Genomic DNA, 19211 nt, shown 5'->3' with positions numbered 1-19211 from the left:
TTGTTTAGGTAGTTAAAAGTAATGTTGTCTCTATAGTATATTACTGCACAGCTTACAGTGAAGTGGCTCTATGTACTACAATAACTGATTAGTTGTCATTGACTACTGTAACTTCACCTGCAACCTCATACACAGCAACGTACTATGGGGGATTAATCCGCGACCTGCTACCTTAGACAGCGGCGCGGTGACACTACAGGTATTACGGTAACACTACGGTGACACTACAGGTATTACGGTAACGACTGTACAGCCATTCAAGTTACTCATTGCAACTTGTAGCGGAAGACCAGTGTGTTTAGCAAGAGCCTGCCGATTGTAACCCGGCCACAGGAAGGCGACACGGCTAACGGAATATGGACTGTGTAAGTACGAGCTAACTTTGACTTGTGTTGATTGTTATCTTTCTGATAAACCCTCCACACACCGGTTAATTAACGTGACTCTCCGAAGCAATGCTAACGGTAGCAGCTAACTAGCTAATACTCGCCGGAGCTGGAGAGTGGGCGAGCTCACTTGTTACTAACTTCGGTTAAGGCACACCATTTCTTTCTTTTTTTTCTGTAATCACGGTTTCACCCCAGTGTCAGAGTACAGTCATTACTGGAACAAGAGAGTATGGCACATAATGGCTCACCAAGGTAACCGGAGCTGAAATGGAAAGTCACCTCGACTGGATCGTTAACGTCAACACAATGACGCTGGATTAGCTTGATGCTAACGCTTCGCTAGCGTTAACGTTACTTTTATTATGGTTTTGTTTCGAAACTGTGTCAGTTTTCTCACCAGGCTCTGTTAAATTACAGCAGTAGTGTCAAACGAGGAGTCTATTATTGCTGTTGACTCCAGTACACAGTCGTGTTCATGAAGCTAAAGCTCTTTGATGTTCAACTTTATCAGCCGCCTGCAGTAAACGTGGAAACTCTATAGTTGATCAACGAGATAAAGCCTGTTTTATTTGTCATATAAGTCTGTACTGGATAATAATGCAGTGTAGCTGTCAGTAAGACCTTGATGAATACACCTTTAGCTCGCATGTGTGGCTAACACAGTCCTACAGTAATGTTAGTCTAACGCTGAATGTAACAGTGAACATTATACATAAACATGTCAATGTTACCTAACCGCTAATTCTACACACTGTAACCCATAAAGCGTTATCCTCACTTGACAGGCCAATCAGAGATCATTTAGCCATGTTGTTATGCAGACTTTTGTTTATACTAACAAACAAACAACTCCAGAGCTTTCACATTCGTTTGGGAAGTCGCATAAACAAACTCCACTTTAATGACCTTTAATTGTTTCCTTTCAGATTCCAGTAACTATTGATGATCTTGAGGGTAAAAAGGACCCAGTCCCAGAGGGTAAAGGGCTTCTCATGAGACCAAACTGAGAAACAATGTCGTTTATAAATAGCAACCCAAGTGTCCTCAAAAGTGTCTCTGTCTCCCTCTCATTCCTTCAGACCCTGAGCACAATGTGTACACCAGGTTTATGAAGTCTCACCGGTGTTATGACCTCGTACCTACCAGCTCCAAATTGGTTGTGTTTGATACGTCACTACAGGTACAACAGAAGCTTTAAATCTAAAATAGAAATGTGTCTGTCATTAGCTACGGTAGACTGAACCCTTTTGGTGTGATTCATTTTACAGGTCAAGAAGGCATTTTTTGCTCTTGTGTCTAACGGGGTAAGAGCGGCGCCTCTGTGGGACAGTAAGAAGCAGTGCTTTGTTGGTAAGGGTCATTTTCACCTGGCGCACGTTCACTCGGTGTAAGACCGAATTAGATAAAGGACTGACTTTATTCTCCTCATGTGTCTCCACAGGTATGCTAACCATCACAGACTTTATTAACATCCTTCATCGCTACTACAAATCTCCACTGGTAAGATGAAATGAAATAGCACTTAAACTGTAAGATTAGATGAAACATATCGGGTCACAAAATTGAACTGCAGGACTTTTGTGTTGCTGAATGTGGTCTTTTCCTCTTATTAAGAGCTTCATGCATTGATTTCTCTCCTTGTAATCTCTCAGGTTCAGATATATGAGTTGGAAGAACACAAAATTGAAACATGGAGAGGTGAGAAGGTTTAATAAATGTAATGTATTTCCTATCATTTGCTCTGGTAATCCTGAAAGTCTTAAACTATATTGTCTGTTCTTGTTTATTACAGAGCTGTACCTTCAAGACTCTTTCAAGCCCTTGGTTAGCATATCTCCCAATGCAAGGTGAGTTGTTTTTGTTAAATTAATGTTTGGTTTGCAGGAGTACTTCCTGACATCTACAGTTTGTTGTTGGTATCAAATTTCACTTTCCTGAATACACGGGTGCTGCTTGCTGGGGCAAACAACTAGGGGCATCTGATGATTTAGCTTGTGGCAGTAACTCTTTAAAGCAGCAGCAGATGTTGTTGAGGAAGTACCCATACTGTATGTTTATATGTATCCTCCACACCTTATTCTTTTGTCCACATTCCCTGGAAATAGAGACAGACATCAAACCACTACCTGAATTTGCTTTTGTATAATTTTGATTTCTTTATTTTTTGATAGAAACTTATTAATAACGTGATGAAGTTTTTAATATTTCAGTTCCAAACCTTTTGTTTTCCAAATAAAGTTGTTTGGAAATTATGTTAAGTTTTATTATTTCAATATTTATTGTATGAATGTTACACAGCTTCCTCTTGAAGTTATTAAATTATTCTTTTGTCAAGACACCTTAAAAAGGATGTTAACAAACCCCTTACTTAACAAACTAACATTAGTATCTCTTAGCAATGTGTCCTTTTATTTTTTTATTTGGCTGTCTTATCTCACAACATGCTTAATGGAAAATAACTTGATTGACTCGGTCCTCTTTTAACTTCTGTGTGCCACAGTTTGTACGATGCAGTATCATCTCTGCTGAAGAATAAGATCCACAGACTGCCTGTAATCGACCCCCTGACAGGAAACACACTCTATATTCTCACACACAAGAGGATTCTCAAGTTCCTGAAGCTTTTTGTAAGTCCCTTTTAGCTTCTCTCCTCCCTACTACTACATTAAATACTTTAAATGATCTGCCGGAGTAAAGACCAGCTCCAGCTAAGGAAACAGTATATTTTATTTATATTTTTTACCCGGGTCAGTGTGCAATACACATGATTATTATGTTATTCTTGTAATTACTCAATAATTCCTTGTAATTATAACTTATTCAACACCACAATCTTAAACTCATGACTGTTTAATCTCTGTCAGCACATACTGTGGAATATGTTTACATTTACTTTGTATATAGGCTTGTATTATCTTATTATATCTCTCTTATTATATTTTTATTTTTACATATGTAACACATATTGTGTTCGATATTGTAATATAAGTATTATTTCTATTCTTTAACATGTGTGAGTAGAACAACTGTAACAAACGAATGTCCCCCTGGGGATCAATAAAGTATTTCTGATAAAGTTCTTTAAAAAGACAACCATTCCTCGACAGTTTCGATCAAGTCTTCACAATCTCTTGTTATTGTTTTCAGATATCAGAGATGCCAAAACCTTCGTTCTTGAAACAAACCATAGAGGAACTGAACATCGGCACATTCCAGAACATAGCAGTGGTCCGCGCAGACACACCGCTGTACACGGCGCTGGGCATTTTTGTCGATCAGCGGGTGTCAGCGCTCCCCGTTGTGGATGACAAAGGTATGTGGGCTGGTTGATATGACACCCTTGTTGATTTTCTATTAATGACCAGAAACCTCTTGAATTTAGTTTGTTTGTGTGCTGATATGCTGCCTCTCTTTTGCAGGTCGAGTGGTGGATATATACTCCAAATTTGATGTTATAGTAAGTTGTTATCTGTCAGTGTCTACTTGTCTACTTGCTTATAAGCAAATAGGAAAAGGGATGCAACTAACAATTATTTTTTGTATATTGGGATGTTAAATTACATATAGTGTGATAGAGGATTTATGCACTTTACCCAACTGTACTAAAGATGTTCATTTACTTTAATCTTGGTACATGAACCGCATTGCTGTTTTTCCATGAAACTGCAATTTAAAATGAACAAACATTTTTAACCTGAAGACCTGCGTTTGTTCAGAACCTGGCAGCAGAGAAGACGTACAACAACCTGGATGTGACAGTGACCAAAGCATTGCAGCACCGCTCTCAGTACTTTGAAGGAGTGTTGACCTGCAACAGACATGAGACCCTGGAGGCCATCATCAACAGACTGGTGGAGGCCGAGGTGAGGGTTGGATGCCGTTATGTGTCACCAAGAAGCTGTTTCCTGTCTCTTGTCTCTTGTGGCTGGTGTTGATTTGGGGTATTGCTGTTCAACCTCTGATAAACAATGTCTGAAATGTTCCTCCACACTTTACATTTTCAAACACCACCAGTTTTTCTCCAATTTTGCATTTAATACAAACTTAAAGGACCAGTGTGTAGGATTTAGTGGCATCTAGCAGTGAAGTTTCAGATTGAAGCTAACTGAACACCGCCGTTGTCTGTATTTGACGACCTGGGAATGAGAACGGGTTGTGAAGTGTGTAGGAGGAACTAACGTGAACTATTGTTTCCTTAAAAAAGGTGACTCAACAACTTTAACCATTACAAATAAAGTCACGTGTACATCTAATAGCAGATAAGATAACAGATGTCTATATTGGAAAGAAAAATAGACAGATAATTAGGGAGAAAACTATTTTGTAAAAGTATTGGTATTGCTCCTGTGTGTCTCTTTAGGTGCACAGGCTGGTGGTGGTGGACGAGCAGGAAGTGGTGAAGGGAATCGTCTCCCTTTCAGATATCCTCCAGGCGCTAGTGCTTACTGATGGAGAAGAGGGTAAATACAGTCGTATAACTGTTTAATATTATTGGAGCTTACATATACTGGAAGTATTTCAATGTAATCACTCACATATTTTTCTAAGTGATGATTTGATCTTTCTGTCCACAGGAACAGCGTGAGGAAGTAACTCAAACAAGGGAAGGCTGAACAGTTTTAAGAGGTCAGAGCAAAGGGAGAAAGAGAACAGGCATGTGAGAGGGGAATTAAGACAGTATATTGAACCATCTATCTCCTGTTTCCTACACTCAAACATGACTTCTCCCTCTCTGCAAAGATATGAAATTTTAACAACCCAGCATTATAAAATTGTAATAGCACAGGACACGCAGAAGCTCCTGTAAATTGAGCCAAATTCCAAGCCACACTAGAGATGTAAAAGCACAAGAGAGGAGCTGTAGCCTCTCAGGAGGACCACGCATCATCCCATAGTTCTGTGACTGCTAGTGCTGATATATGTAGAGGAGGACCATTAATTATGACTGATTATAAATGTATTCTCCTACTAATATAAATCAAATAATCAGTTACCAGCTAAAGGAAAACTGATTCACTTGTATGGCCTTTTGTTGGCAGCATTTTATTTCTATAATCAGGCTGAAAATCGATGTGGAATAGAGGCGTATAAAGCAAATGTAGGGGTTATTCTACACACTGTAACTTTGTCAGATCAACATTCGGGGTGTGTTGTTGTTTTGGCACGTTATGGCATTTGACTGAGCCCTGTTCTTTGTACATATAAGTAGTATGATGTTATCCGGCTTAAATTATCCATTCAGTTCAGATTACTTAAATGCAGGTGGAGGGTTGACATATTTTTTATTAATATTTTTTTACCATAAACAACTACACTCGTCCCCATCATTTGCAATAAATATTGATGGATATATGGTTACTGAAGTATTTATCTGTATGTATGTGCCATACATACAGTCCAAAACCTTGCTACATGCTAGCTTTGTGTGAAGATTGTAAAATGATTCAGATTAATTTATCATTCAGACCGTGGAGCTAGTCAGTAGCCTGTACTGGTCAGTTGTATTTTTAAAATGATTTCACAGATATAAATGAACCGTGGTCACGGTCTAACTAAATCTAATCAGTCAGGGCTTTTAGGAAAATTAGAGGTTTCAGCTTCAGGACCTGTTGCTCCAAAAATAACTCGGGATTAATTTTAAGCCAATTTCAATGAACTGAAAAAAAAAATGGATTTATGTCAATTAGGTGAAGTTACCACAGTTAACTGTGTGTGAAGAATTCAAGGGCTCAGGTTTTAATCTTGTTGTGTAGCCAGACAGCAAAGTAGCAAACCTGGAAGAGCACTTTAGGCTCCCAAGACAGCCTCGTTGGTGGAGTCTAGAACAGCATCAATGAATCCGCTGTTATAGATGACCGTTAACTATTGTTGTATTCTGTTTGAATGCACACACTCTGGATATTTATGAGTTTTATGTTTTGCCATTTTGTCTGTGTTGTCATGTTTAACAAAAGGTTTAATGGATTGTACATTTTACATTAGAGACACCTTTTTTCTGCCTGTTCTGTTTTGCCACACTTCAGGTTTTGGCATTATTAAGGCTAAAGGGATTTTGCTTATTGCTTTAATGCTGCAAATTAAAAAAAAATAATTAAAAAAGTGGTCCATCACTTGAAACTAAATGAATGGTCGAATTAACAATTCAGATTTATGTGGTATTGTTCACGTTCTGATTTATATATATTTTTGGTGTGTTATGTTGATGTCAGAACATCGAGTCTAGTTTCTAGATTTACTCCCCTGTTCTCTGGTCATTGTCATCAGGGGACTTACTAAATACCAGCATTTCCTTTCCATTTTTATCAGATAGGCCAGGAAACATGCCACGCATCCTGTTTTGGTATGTTTGAAATTGAATGTGTACAACTCTATGTATAAATGCACAGTTTTTGTACTAATCTGCATTGAGATTACAGTTTAAAGGATGAGCAATAAAGGTTCTTTGAATTTGTTTTGAATGGCATTATTCTTAAATGCATCTTGTATATCACATTACCTTTATCTAAAGATGCAGCAGTGATGATAGTGAGGGATTTACACTGCAACAGAACTTTAACTAAGTTAGGCCTGCATTGATGATGGTCACTGATTTTTTCATCCATCCAGCAGATATGGAGCAACATCAGCATTGATGGGGACTTGTTTGTGTTCACCTGATGAATGTCAAATATTTACTTCTCAACCTCCTGAGGGAAATAGCTCTTTAGGTGCTAAATGTACACCAGCTAGTTTTTAACTTTGGGTGCTTTTAATGTAGGTACAGCAAAGTGAGGTTTTAGTGCTTTTTACTCTTTGACCTGAAAAGAGGCTAAAACGCTCTGTAGAGCTGCGGGGAACTGCAGAGTAAATCTGTGAGTTCACCACCACAATTGATCCATTGATTATATAAAATAGTTTTAAAGCTGATTCAACACTTCTTTTTTTTCTTGGGTTAGCAAAGATGAAAGAAAGTAAAACAAAAGACACCACATAGGAAAACAATTGCATTTATTACTCTATATTAGAAGGTACATGATTGAAGTCCTGAAGGGGTTTTTACATGGATGCAGTTGTATCGTTGCCTTGACTGGACAGAGACCTGGGACTAGTCACAACCTGTAGAATAATACCTAATTTATTTGACCCCATTCTTCCATATACTTGGTGCAAGGTATTAAAACCCTTAAGTACGCTATGCATTTTGTACATTGTAAGGCAGATACAATTTGACAAACATACCCCTTTAGTGTATAAATATGGTTGACACTCCCAACACCTAACACACAGAAGAGCTCCACAGTTGTTTCAGCCTAAAAACAGCATCAAGTGCAGTCTATTCGTTCTTACAAACATCCTGTAAGACAGTACAGTGCAGTGAGCCAGTGATTTTAAAATAAAAAGTATTGGTCAAACGCATTCGTGAGACAGCACTGAGACATTTCAGTAGTATTTGATTTCAACAGTTCTTCACCCAAATAAAAGTCAGATTCTCTTTACAGTTTCCAGTCAGACGGAGTGTACGGCATCTGATTGAGATGATCCGTAACAACAATCTCCTTTTTAGTAATGTGATCTTAAATAAACACTAGTGGCCGCGACCAGAGTGGATTCTGAGAACAATTTGGTTTGAATGCTGTGAGGTCAGTAGTAGTGCACATGTGGCCTTTCAGGCTTTCGTAGGGACTCACGGCATACAAATATAAATAACATGGGACTACACACAAACAGTACCTGTTGAATCTGCATTACGCTAAAGACAAAAGTGCACCTATTTCCTGAAAACATAAAACAAAGTAGACAGTGATTTCTGACAATGATAGCTTGAAGGAAACAATCCATATACAATTTCCACATTGAGGAGGTATTGTATGGTGAACAAAAGGAGCCGTGAGGGGAAACATTAATTAAAAATCAAATACTGCTCTGCAGTAATAGAGGGCTATTGGAGAAATTCAACATAAACAGTGTCTGTTACATATAGTTATGTTACTTTAGAGGTCAGAAAGTGGATAATTCTGTTTACAAACAGCAAGACAGAAGTCTTAGATTTTCTTTCCACCAACCAAAAAGCCAGTATAAAAGATTCAATCTAAAACATGACCTATGTATCAACACAAAATCTAATTAAAATGCCATATATACACAAGTATCACCTTAAAAAGCTAGTTTATGTGCAGTAGTTATACTTGGCCAGGGAGAATGCGCCCTGAGGGGAAAAGAACATTGGACATGCTTTGAAATATAAAAACATAAAAACTAAATATTCAGATTCCTGGAATTTTAAAAGGAATTAAAAATAAAAAAAAATGTTGTCCCATATTTAAGGTACAGTGTAAATAGTAGTGGTTGCTGCAGAGTACCAGCTTATCTGAGGGACTGGAGCAACGTTCACTCTCATGGCAGGTTATGGTCTGTTGATTGGGATACTACCATTTAAATGTACTACATGTAGCATACTGCTATATGTGTTTTTGTTAAGTGTCCCAATCTGAAGCCAGTGAGTGTGTCAGCTTAGACAAACACATAAAGTCACTGGCAGCTGTTTTACCCTCCATCCTAGTGAAATGCATTTTTGCTGAATAATTCCTGTGTGTATTTTGCTTCAGATTGTTCTAAACAGACAAAAATGTTTCGATTGGTAAGCATAAGGAAAACCTGAGGTTCACAACAGCTTATGGGAAGGGCTCCAGGAAAGTTGTCCAAAGGCCAAATCATGTTTGGCAAGTTGCCCTAATGCTCCAGTGACTTTGAAGTCTCTAAACAACCTTGTTGAAAGTAAATGGGCTGCGTTTACACAAACTGCTTTTTACATGCTTACATGGGAATCAGCACACAACTAAACCACACAGTTGTAGCAGAACCAGATGGATTATTCTCTTTGAAGGATTTATAAGCAGTTTGTGGTGTGTCCGTGCGCTGTAGGTGGCACAGAGAAATAACCTCACAAACACCCATATATTAACAACAAGATCAAGTCAATTAAAGAACAGAATAAGTAAAAATAAGTTAAAAACACTCCCAGCCTGCCCCCCCCTTCGAAGACAACTATTACCAACTGTGATCAAAGAGACTTTGTGGAAATATCAGCAACTGATTTTTAAAATGTTAACTGGTTAATTACATATCCTAATATCGATTGCATACAAGTAACACAGGAAATCCAAGGATCCTTGTTAGTGTAGTGTGTAGAGAGGAACAAAAAGGTTCAGGTAGGGCAGCAGTAGCTGAGGACAAGACAGGAAAGGTGTTCTTAGTAGTTTGGCTGGGTAAGCGAGGTAGGGTTTGTCAGAAATCAAGTGGCTTCAAAACTGGCAGGAGTGTCTATGGAGTGATATTTTACAAAGTGCGACTCTCCATCGTATTCTCTGACTTTGTGCGTTCTTTGTAGACGGCCCGGCCCCTTTCTTCTCAGTGTCCTACGGTCTGGAGTCGGGTCCTGCTCAGTGCTCTCTCAGTGCTCTGCTGACGAGGCTCAGACTTTAATGTCCTCTTGAATGCTGAGCTGGGACAGGGTCTTTTTAATGCGCAGGGCCGTCAAGCGGGCAGCTCCGTTAGCATACCAACACTCCCTCATGATTTTGCCCATAACACGCAAGGCCTGGAACAGCAGGGGGATAAAGCAGATAAGGAGTAAGAACATTGTGTTGCCTTTACATATCAATAGATGGATAGATATATATGTTATTGTAATTTGACAGTCATCTAATTTGGCTTGAAAAATATACATAAAAATATAGAAGTTTCACACAAAAAAAGAGCTTTAAAGGATAACCCAGTTTATTGCATCGTTGATCTTATTTTTGCAGCTTTGGCCATCATTCCCAGCAGTCATGATAACATTGGGGGGGCTCTGACCTGATAACCTCTTGGACTTCTTTTTAGTGATTTCACAACATTCCTGCCTTCCCCCCCACCCTCCCTTTGTTCTTTCTGGTGCTATTACAAATACAAGTCATTAGTCAGTGTAAATGGGTGTACAAGGGTATTATAGCCACGTACAGCATTTATACAGCTGTGCCCTTTTCGTTTCAAAACATCAAAAATAAGACCTAATAAACTGAAATTACCTTTCAGGTGTAAGTGCAGATCTTAAATGGTAACAAATGTTTAGTATTAATACGTTTTTATACCTCGTAGCTCTGCCACCAATTTGGGATGTTGGGTCGTAGCTTTTGGTCACACACCAGCTTTCTCATCTCCTCTATGGAGGGGTCAGAAGGTACCAGGTCATAATAGGGCAGCTGGTACTCTTCATGGATACCTGATAACACAGGACAATGTTGAGTTCAGATCAGTGCTGTGATCTCAGTTGCTAACATCGATAAAGAAACACAAACAACTCGGGTTGAGTATCCAGAGTGAAAACAAAAGAGTCTGACCTCCACTATTACAGCGGCGTGCAATCTCCCAGTAGACCAGCCCCAAAGCATAGATATCAGCACATTTGAATGAGTCAAAGTGTCTCATGTTGATCGTCTCATCCAGAACCTCTGGAGCCATGTACCTGTGAGAAGTAAAAACAATCCCAGTCTGTAATGATTTTGCAGATTTAAAGGATATTCTGGGAAAGGTGTCAAAGATATCTGTGGGAACGGACGGTCAGCGACTGCCGGTGTGTATGTTGACACAGACCTCTTGGTGCCCACTCTTTGATTGGGCGCGATGTCGATGGTGTCTGTGGCAGAGTCATGACGGACGGCCAAGCCCAGGTCAGCGATGGCACATGTGCAGTTCTTCTTCACGAGGATGTTCTTGGACTTCAGGTCTCTGTGGGCGATGCCTGGCTTTCCTACCAAAACAGAAATGCACATGACAGACACTTGTGAAAGTTTCTTATCTCTAAATGTGTTTTTGATGCTCAACTCTCTTTTATTAAAAACTAGAAGCGTTATGCAATTTTCCTTCTTTGGGATAAAAATAGAAAACACAGCAACAGAATGTCCTCAACTGCACTTTCATTTTCCATGCATGCATAAGCAGAGGATTCAGCACTGAACTGCTTTCAAAAATATCCAGTAGATAATGGATATAAGTTTTCATTAGGTGGTTATTACCAATTTCAATTTTAAGCAGTCTAAATGTCGACCGCCATACTATACATGACTGTAACACCAGTTACACATGATGAGAACAGTGACTTAGGCTGTGTTCACACCAAATCAGGCATTGTGGCAAAAAAGTCCTCTTATACTTTCGAATGTTGGTAGTGCATTTAGGTTGTGGCGATGGGGAAAGCAGGGGATGGCGAACATATTCCAGCAGCCCTGTAGCGAAAAGTTGAAACAGAATCACCTTCTAGAGAAATTCAACCTGACGTCACGCAGCGGTGGCCGACAGAGAGAGAGAGAGAGAGAGAGAGAGAGAGAGAGAGAGAGAGAGGGCTAGAGCAGCAGTGGTTGAACGAGCCGGAGAGTGAATGAAGAAAGAAAGCGGAGGTAGCGAGAAAGACGATGAATCTGAGAAATAAAATGTAATTTTTTTTTTATAAAAATGGCAACAACTCCGCACAACTCTATGGGCTTAGACATGAGAGCAAAAAATATGTTCCTTGGCCATTGCAAAGGATATAAAGTATATAGTTAGAAACCATTCAATTAATTATAGTTACAAATTAAGTGCAATTTCACAACACTGGATGTACACTGTCCTTTACTTTAGGTACCTTAGGTTTACCATCTATTTATCTTTTTTCATTGTATAAGTTGCCATCTTGCAATTTTCAAATGTCCAGAAACTCATTTATAAAATAATGTCTTAAAGAATACATTTATTTTTCTACATAATTAAGTTTTTGTGGGTAACATTAAATTGTACATACAACAGTAGGTATTTACTTTGTTTTATGACTCAATTCAATTGCATCAGAGTCTTGAAATAGATGGCAAAAAAACAGCTGTCAACAGGAGAGGCCTTGAGTCAGTGTGTGGGTGAGGCAGGAAATGTACACAACTGGCAGTATAAGTGGTGTTGTTGAGAGAAACATTTCTCAATTGAAAAAGCTATTTTCAGATGGTAAACACAAAACTGTAGACTGTATGTAAGATGAAACTTCAGAGAATATATATAGATAAATGATAAAAAAGTATTGAAGTGCTGGTAGCTACTGCACAAACAAACAAGAGGGTAATGTGGGGAGTAGACTTGACTCGCCTGGGCCCGTATCTGAGGAGTCATTTCTGCTGAACAATGGAAAGACCCTCCAGGTGAGAGAGTCACAATTTGTAACATCATATTCATTAAAAGGCTGGAGCCAGGAAAAAAGAAGTATGATTAAATATAAATGCACATTCATACAAAACGCTACCTTGTGTTCCAAGTATCTCCATGTGCAGATGTGCAAGGCCGCTGGCAGCTGACAGAGCCAGCTTGATCATTCCTTCAGTAGTGACAGAGTAGCGGTTCAGGTAGTCGAACAGAGAGCCATGCTCATGGTAGTCTGACACCAACCACAGCTGGGTCCATGTGCCATTGTCTGGGAAAGAAACAGAAACAAAGAGATACCAAAGAAATGAAAAATGTATAATTACAGAACAAACAAAACACAGTACGATGACCTGTAAACTCGCTGTGAATTATTATTGTGATGTTACAGATTTGCACCTTTGTTGTCAGCAGCTATAAAGCCCAGGATGTTTTCATGGCGGAGCATGATGGTCTGATAGATTTCAGCCTCACGGAACCAGGAGCGCTCCTCTCTGGATGAGAATATCTTCACCGCCACGTCACCGCCCCTCCAACGTCCTCGCCACACCTCCCCAAAACGCCCTTTACCAATGATCTCTTGGAGGACGATGGTTCTGGCCACAGTCCGCTGGACAAACAGAGGCAGACCTGCTCAGAGAAGATAAGAACAGACATCAGCCAAAGCCAAAAACCAATGTAAGCTGCAACTATGCTATCACACTGACCGGAGCCTGAACCAGACGTGGACAGATCATATATGAGGTCCTGCAGAGTCCTGTCTTTGGCCAGGTAGAGGTGGTCACAGGAGGGGTCCTCCACCTCTAGCCTTTGCCTGTGACTGTAGGCCCTTTGGTGGTACTGATACAGGAACACGCCCACCACCAGCAGCAGACACAGCAGGAACAGCGGCCCTGCAATCACAGCGACTAGTTCCACCAGGCCCCATGTCCCACCTGGGCCGTAGCCTCCCCCCAGTCCAGACTGAGTCGTAACTGAGAAGAGAACAGTCGAGAAATAAACACCTGGCGCTCAGTACACACGTCAGACTGACTCCATTTCCTGATATGAACTGCTGAGGGATGACAGAGTAAAACATTTGGGAAATTAGTCAAAATTTGACTCTTAACTTCTATTGATTATTATTCCCAGTTATTTAAAAAATAAATGCTGGATTCTCAACACTAAAAGTCTTTTACAGTACAACACACAATAAGTGTTGAAATTACATTTACAGCTACAACAACTGTAAAAGTCTGCTTATTCTCTATGTTGATCTCATTCTTTTCAGCAATGCTTTGTCTTTGTAATGCTCCTGTTGAGTTTCTCCTTAATGCCTTGATTTAGACAAATGAATTATTTTATATAGGTCCTTGAAGTAATTTGTATTTAAAATCCCTATAGCTGGTTGTAGTATAAATTATTCAGGGACCATAATCAATCCAAGACCACCAAAAGTGCATAAAACTTTGACGCCCATTTTTCATTCCATGTTGCACAGTTCAAAGTTTTGATGGGGATATCTAGCTTCTTGAGTAGAGCAACTTTAAAATTTAAATATGGTCGAAAGTGTTTTTGTTCAGTTTGGGGATAGACACTGTACACTGTGCAGAATATTTCAGGACACTGTACAGAACACAATAGGAAACACAAATGTTTGTAGGAAATCCGTCACCGGTGCTGAGATGCTTTAGATAACGTCACAGACAATATATGAATGCATGTAATAACTGGACCACTCTTTTATTTGCAGGACTGAAGTTTAGAAAGGTGCATGCATAAGGTTTGCTCTCTTGATGTATGTTAGGAGTGGTTGTTGGTACTCCAGGTAAACAACTTTAAGGTCAAACAGTAAATGCAACTGCTCATACTGTATATGCTGTGTGATACTTCAAGGTCTCACCTGAGGGTACTTGGAGGTCAATGCTGTTGCAGTAGTCAGTATAGCAGCAGTGGATGTTGAGGAAACCCTCTGCACTACGGCAGTAGAACGGTTGTCCAGGGGGCTCAAGATTGTCTCGTGTGATGCAAATACGGATGTGCTGCTCTTGGCCATTAATGAGGGAAGTGGAGGCCATGCAGGCTCCATCGGTCTCACACTGGGAGCCAGTCTTCTCACACTGGGCAGTGGTGCAGTTACACCACAGAGCTGCAGAGATTGAGTGGGCAGAAGAAACAACACAGTGTGAAATATAATCATTTGTACAACTTAAAATACTGAACTTTGGCCTGCGAGCACTGCAGATATATATTATTTGCACAGACTTTGAATGTATTGATATTAATCACTAACAGTCAGTCACATGTGTGAGCAAAGTATATTATTTTCTTCTCAGCTGTACAGGAACTTACAGTACACATCCTGTGCAGTAGAGGGCAACAACAACCAACAGTAACAGCGCACAGAATAAGCTTTACACTTACAAACATGAAGTCCAAAAACATCGAGGTCAATAACTAGTAATACTTTAACTTCTACTGGGATTTCTTTAGCATGTGACATCTCACTTTTTGAGATGATAACAAAAGAATTAATTTGTTTTGTGGGAGACCTGTGTGAGGAAGCTACCTCAGTTACATTATGCAGTCTTTCCAATATGAACTAGAGAAGTAAGGACAGAGAGACAGAGGATGGTTCTGGCGAGGTCAGGAAGTAGAGGAAGTGTTAGAGGTTGGGTGGGGTGTGTTCGGGTGGCAGGGGCTTTGGGAGGATGGGTGGAGAGTTTATGTGAGGGCATATAGGAGTAGACAGTAACTGATCAGCTGTGACTGTCATTTGACTAAAAACAGACTGAGACTTCCTCTGTGAAATTAAGTAATGTTATTAAGACACAGACGTGATGTGACATTCCAGTAATTTTGGAAAAGCCCCCAGTGGATTCTCTGTAGAAAATGACCTTGCTGGAGCCTGTGTGCAGGATGTGCTTGTTAGAAAACCAGCAATCATGCAGCTGAACTTCAATGTTATCTACGTCAAACTGGGGAAATTTTGTGGTACTGACTCACTAAATTCCAACACCTACTTGGCAGATGCTGTCGGTCAAATACGAGAAACAAAACAACCAGAGGAGAAATAAGGAAGATAAATGCTGACTAAACATGAAATGAGACATTTCATACTTTCCACAGCTATAAATGTCACCACTCTAATCCACACTGGGCTCATTGATTGTTTTAAAACCACAAACCACCTCCTCAGAGAAGATAAAATGCATAAATACAGCCAAGATACCACCATGATAAAAAGGCAAAGGTTTTCTGAATCTTAATCTCTAAAACAAAAAACACTTGTGATTAAAATACTGTAAATCACAAACTAAACTAAATTACTGCCTTGCAGTTGTTCCTCATACACCTTTGAACCTTTAAATTAATACTGCTGTACGTCTATTAGTCTGTAAGTTCACTTAGAGAAACAAAAAAGAGCCAAATTCCCTGTATATGTTTACAGGTTTGGCCAATAAAGCTGATTCTGATAGAACATAAAGTTTTAGCTGTGACAGTAAACAACGCTTCAAATATGGATGTCGCTGCAAAAAAAGCTGCAAATTCTAAAACATGGATGCTTCACACACGTTTAACCAAGCAGCAGCACAGAAAGTCTACATATTCACCACAGTTTTAAGGTGAGCACCCAAGATTAGTGTTACCAATTCAGTATCTGACCAAATTTGCAATATTATCACAATTTATCCTTCTGATCCTGACTTACGACTATAATAATAATAACGTTATGATGTCATAGTGAAGCTGACCTTTTGGATATAAAATGTCATGACTTCATTTTATTCTATCAGACATTTCTGTGATTTTTTGTCGTAATTATCAAATGAAGTGTTGTAAGGTCACAGTCACACCAAAATCTAATTAGTTCATCCTTGAGCGGATATTTGTGCCAAATTTGAAGAAATTCCCTCAAAGAGTCCCTGATATATTCACGAGAATGGGACGGACGGGCGGACTGACATACAGACAACCCAAAAACATAATGCCTCTGGCTGCGGCTGACGCTCGCGCTGAGGCATAAAAACGTCCACAACAGTTTGTATTATTCAGCTGCTTCAGCTCTGCCAGTGTTTCTGTTTCCAACCAGAACAAAAACAGGACTGAGATGCCACATTTTATGACACACACCAAATAACTTCATGTTTCATACTTTTGAAAACATCAAGAAGACACAGAATTAACATTCATGGTTGTGGACAATACCGTTCACTGTGTGTGGATGCAAAGGAATGTGTTACCAGCACTGTTTTACAGAAAAAGGAGAAGTTTCCATAATAGGATGTGAGGACATACAAGAAAAAATACATATTAATCATTTACTATGTGGCAACTATTCATTTAATAGATCTGTTTCTAGATCATTTAACATCTGTTTCTAATGATTGATGACTAATCTAATAATAATCAATTAGTCAACGGAAAGCAAATGAATCAGAAACTATTTTAATCATCGACTAACCCTTTTAAGAAGATTCTCAAATGTGAGGATTTGCTTCATTGAAAAGTGAATATTTGATCAGACAAAACTATTCCAATAACCATTTTTCACCATTTTCTGATCATTTATAGGGAAAAAAAGATGAATCAATTACTGAAGGAGATAATCGCCAATTTAAATGATAATGAAAATAATGAACAGTTTTCAATTGAATTTCCAGGAAGACAATAATGGATGGTAAACAACGATGTTATACAAGTCGCCCACTCCCACTCTGCCCAATACACCAGCAACCTGCTGTTGAATACATTTTAATCTCTTACACACTAAAGTAAAAACATGAAACAACTCAAGACTCACCAAGCTCTAATTCATGCAGGTAAACTCAGAGTAAAACGATATTAACATCTGTGTATTATCTCTCTTCACAGCAGCAGTGTGAGGAGTTTCACCCCCTTTTATGCGAGTGCTGCAGATATTACATTACTAATGTCTGCCTACAAGTAATTTGAGTACATCCATTGTGAATTACATCAACATTTGAGCACTCCTGAAATCCTGACACACAACAATGTCCTCATGGCACCATTGTCTGTAACTAGCTTCACGGTAACGAAGAGGTAATGAAACACTAACAAGGTCTTAGAGAAGGGTTGTAGGAGAAATACACATAAAGTTGTGTACCTTAAACAACCATTATTACAAACAGCTGTCCAAACACTGTTCACACTGAAATCCCTCAGAGCTGACAGCCACTGCTAGCTACCTCAACACACCTTTTACCTGCTGCTTCCGGCTAACCTAACTAGCTCGACGGCGACAGCAACACGGACGCTGTTGTATTTTAAAACAACACCAATCTATACGAATGATAGCTTGAACTTGTTTTTATACCCGTGTGTTAATTTCAACTCAACCGAGTAAGGCTAGGCGAGCTAACCTAGGCTAACGTTAGCTAGCGGCTAGCTCCACATTCGTTCGCCTCGGTGGGGACGACGGCGGCTTATGGACAACACAGACTGTAAGTCACTCACCCTCACAGGCTCTGTACAGGACCACCTGCACAACCACGACGGCTAACGAAATCCGTAGGTTAGCCATAATCAATAAATTCCCGGCTCATTGCATTGACACGTTTTTAGTTAAGCTAGCTAACGTTAGATGTGGCGAGGCGTGATGATGACAGCCAGCTAACCAGGCTGTCAGTGCACACAGAGGGGTTAGTTTACTAACATGGTCCACCAGCAGGCAGCAGCAGCAGCACACAGGCACAGGCACACACACACACACACAGGCACACACACACACACACGCACACACAGACACACGCACACACACAGGCACACACACACACACACACACACACACACACAAGGAGACTGAGGATCAGAGAGAGAGAGAGAGAGAGATCTATCTATCTATCTAAATATCTATCTATCTAAATATCTATCTATCTATCTATCTATCTATCTATCTATCTATCTAAATATCTATCTAAATATCTAAATATCTATCTATCTATCTATCTATCTATCTAAATATCTATCTATCTAAATATCTATCTAAATATCTATCTATCTATCTATCTATCTATCTATCTATCTATAGGTTAAAGGTCATCATCATGAGGGTATACTGTAAGGGTTGGGAGAATTACTTTAAAGTATAATCCTTTACAGTAACTAATCACCTGGCAATGACCTTATCCAAGTGTCACGATATTAAAGTAATGTAACTTGATTACTTTCTGTTACTTTTGGGTTGCATCAACATGAAATATGTAAATAAAAACAAGTCAATAACAAGTATTAATGTGTATTGTATAAGACAATAAGACCTTTGAGAAGAAAATGGAACCGGAAAAACTGTAAAATGGAAAGATTTTTATCATCAACATTGTGTCGTCTGTTCAGAGTATTTTTAAAGAGAAACAGGTGTATTTTAAAATTGTAATCCTACTAAATAATCCCCATTTTTACTAAATGCAACTGTAATCTGATTATTATTTATGTTTTATTATACATGTATTACACTAAGTACTTCTACTCAAGTACTGAACCTTGTACAACCCTGAGGAACTTGTACTTGAGTGTTTCCATTTTATCCTACTGAATATTTCTGCTCCACTACTTTTATTTGACAACATTAGTTAATTTGTAGATTCACATTATTGATACAAAATATAAATCAGGCAATAAATTATAACAAATTATAATGGA

General features: G+C 39.1%; 2 protein-coding genes across 3 annotated transcripts; one reads left to right on the top strand and one right to left on the bottom strand.

The window, feature by feature from the left end:
* Nucleotides 1–219: 219 nt before the first annotated feature.
* Nucleotides 220–6840, top strand: prkag1 (protein kinase, AMP-activated, gamma 1 non-catalytic subunit). 2 transcript variants are annotated; one of them, XM_051414036.1, is made up of 13 exons: nucleotides 220–365; nucleotides 1316–1367; nucleotides 1469–1569; nucleotides 1658–1739; nucleotides 1831–1889; nucleotides 2042–2087; nucleotides 2182–2236; nucleotides 2890–3016; nucleotides 3537–3702; nucleotides 3809–3846; nucleotides 4106–4252; nucleotides 4750–4849; nucleotides 4964–6840. In XM_051414036.1, the coding sequence occupies exons 1-13, from the start codon at nucleotides 357–359 to the stop codon at nucleotides 4972–4974; spliced, it is 993 nt and encodes a 330-aa protein (XP_051269996.1). In that variant the 5' UTR covers nucleotides 220–356; the 3' UTR covers nucleotides 4975–6840. The 2 variants fall into 2 exon arrangements, with proteins under 2 accessions (XP_051269996.1, XP_051269997.1); XM_051414037.1 differs by lacking the exon at nucleotides 220–365 and adding an exon at nucleotides 498–641.
* Nucleotides 6841–7359: 519 nt separating this feature from the next.
* Nucleotides 7360–18232, bottom strand: LOC127372270 (activin receptor type-1B). The gene is made up of 9 exons (XM_051415813.1): nucleotides 18027–18232; nucleotides 14452–14697; nucleotides 13277–13543; nucleotides 12969–13199; nucleotides 12673–12840; nucleotides 11001–11157; nucleotides 10748–10872; nucleotides 10499–10629; nucleotides 7360–9966 (listed from the first exon to the last, which is right to left on the bottom strand). Exons 1-9 carry the CDS (start codon nucleotides 18091–18093, stop codon nucleotides 9841–9843), a joined length of 1518 nt encoding a protein of 505 aa, XP_051271773.1. The 5' UTR covers nucleotides 18094–18232; the 3' UTR covers nucleotides 7360–9840.
* Nucleotides 18233–19211: the final 979 nt, after the last annotated feature.

Source organism: Dicentrarchus labrax, unplaced genomic scaffold (assembly GCF_905237075.1).
Source record: "Dicentrarchus labrax unplaced genomic scaffold, dlabrax2021, whole genome shotgun sequence".
NCBI classification, from domain to species: Eukaryota; Metazoa; Chordata; class Actinopteri; family Moronidae; genus Dicentrarchus; species Dicentrarchus labrax.
The sequence above is the reverse complement of the archived record's forward strand: the minus strand, read 5'-3'. Positions and strand labels throughout refer to the sequence as shown.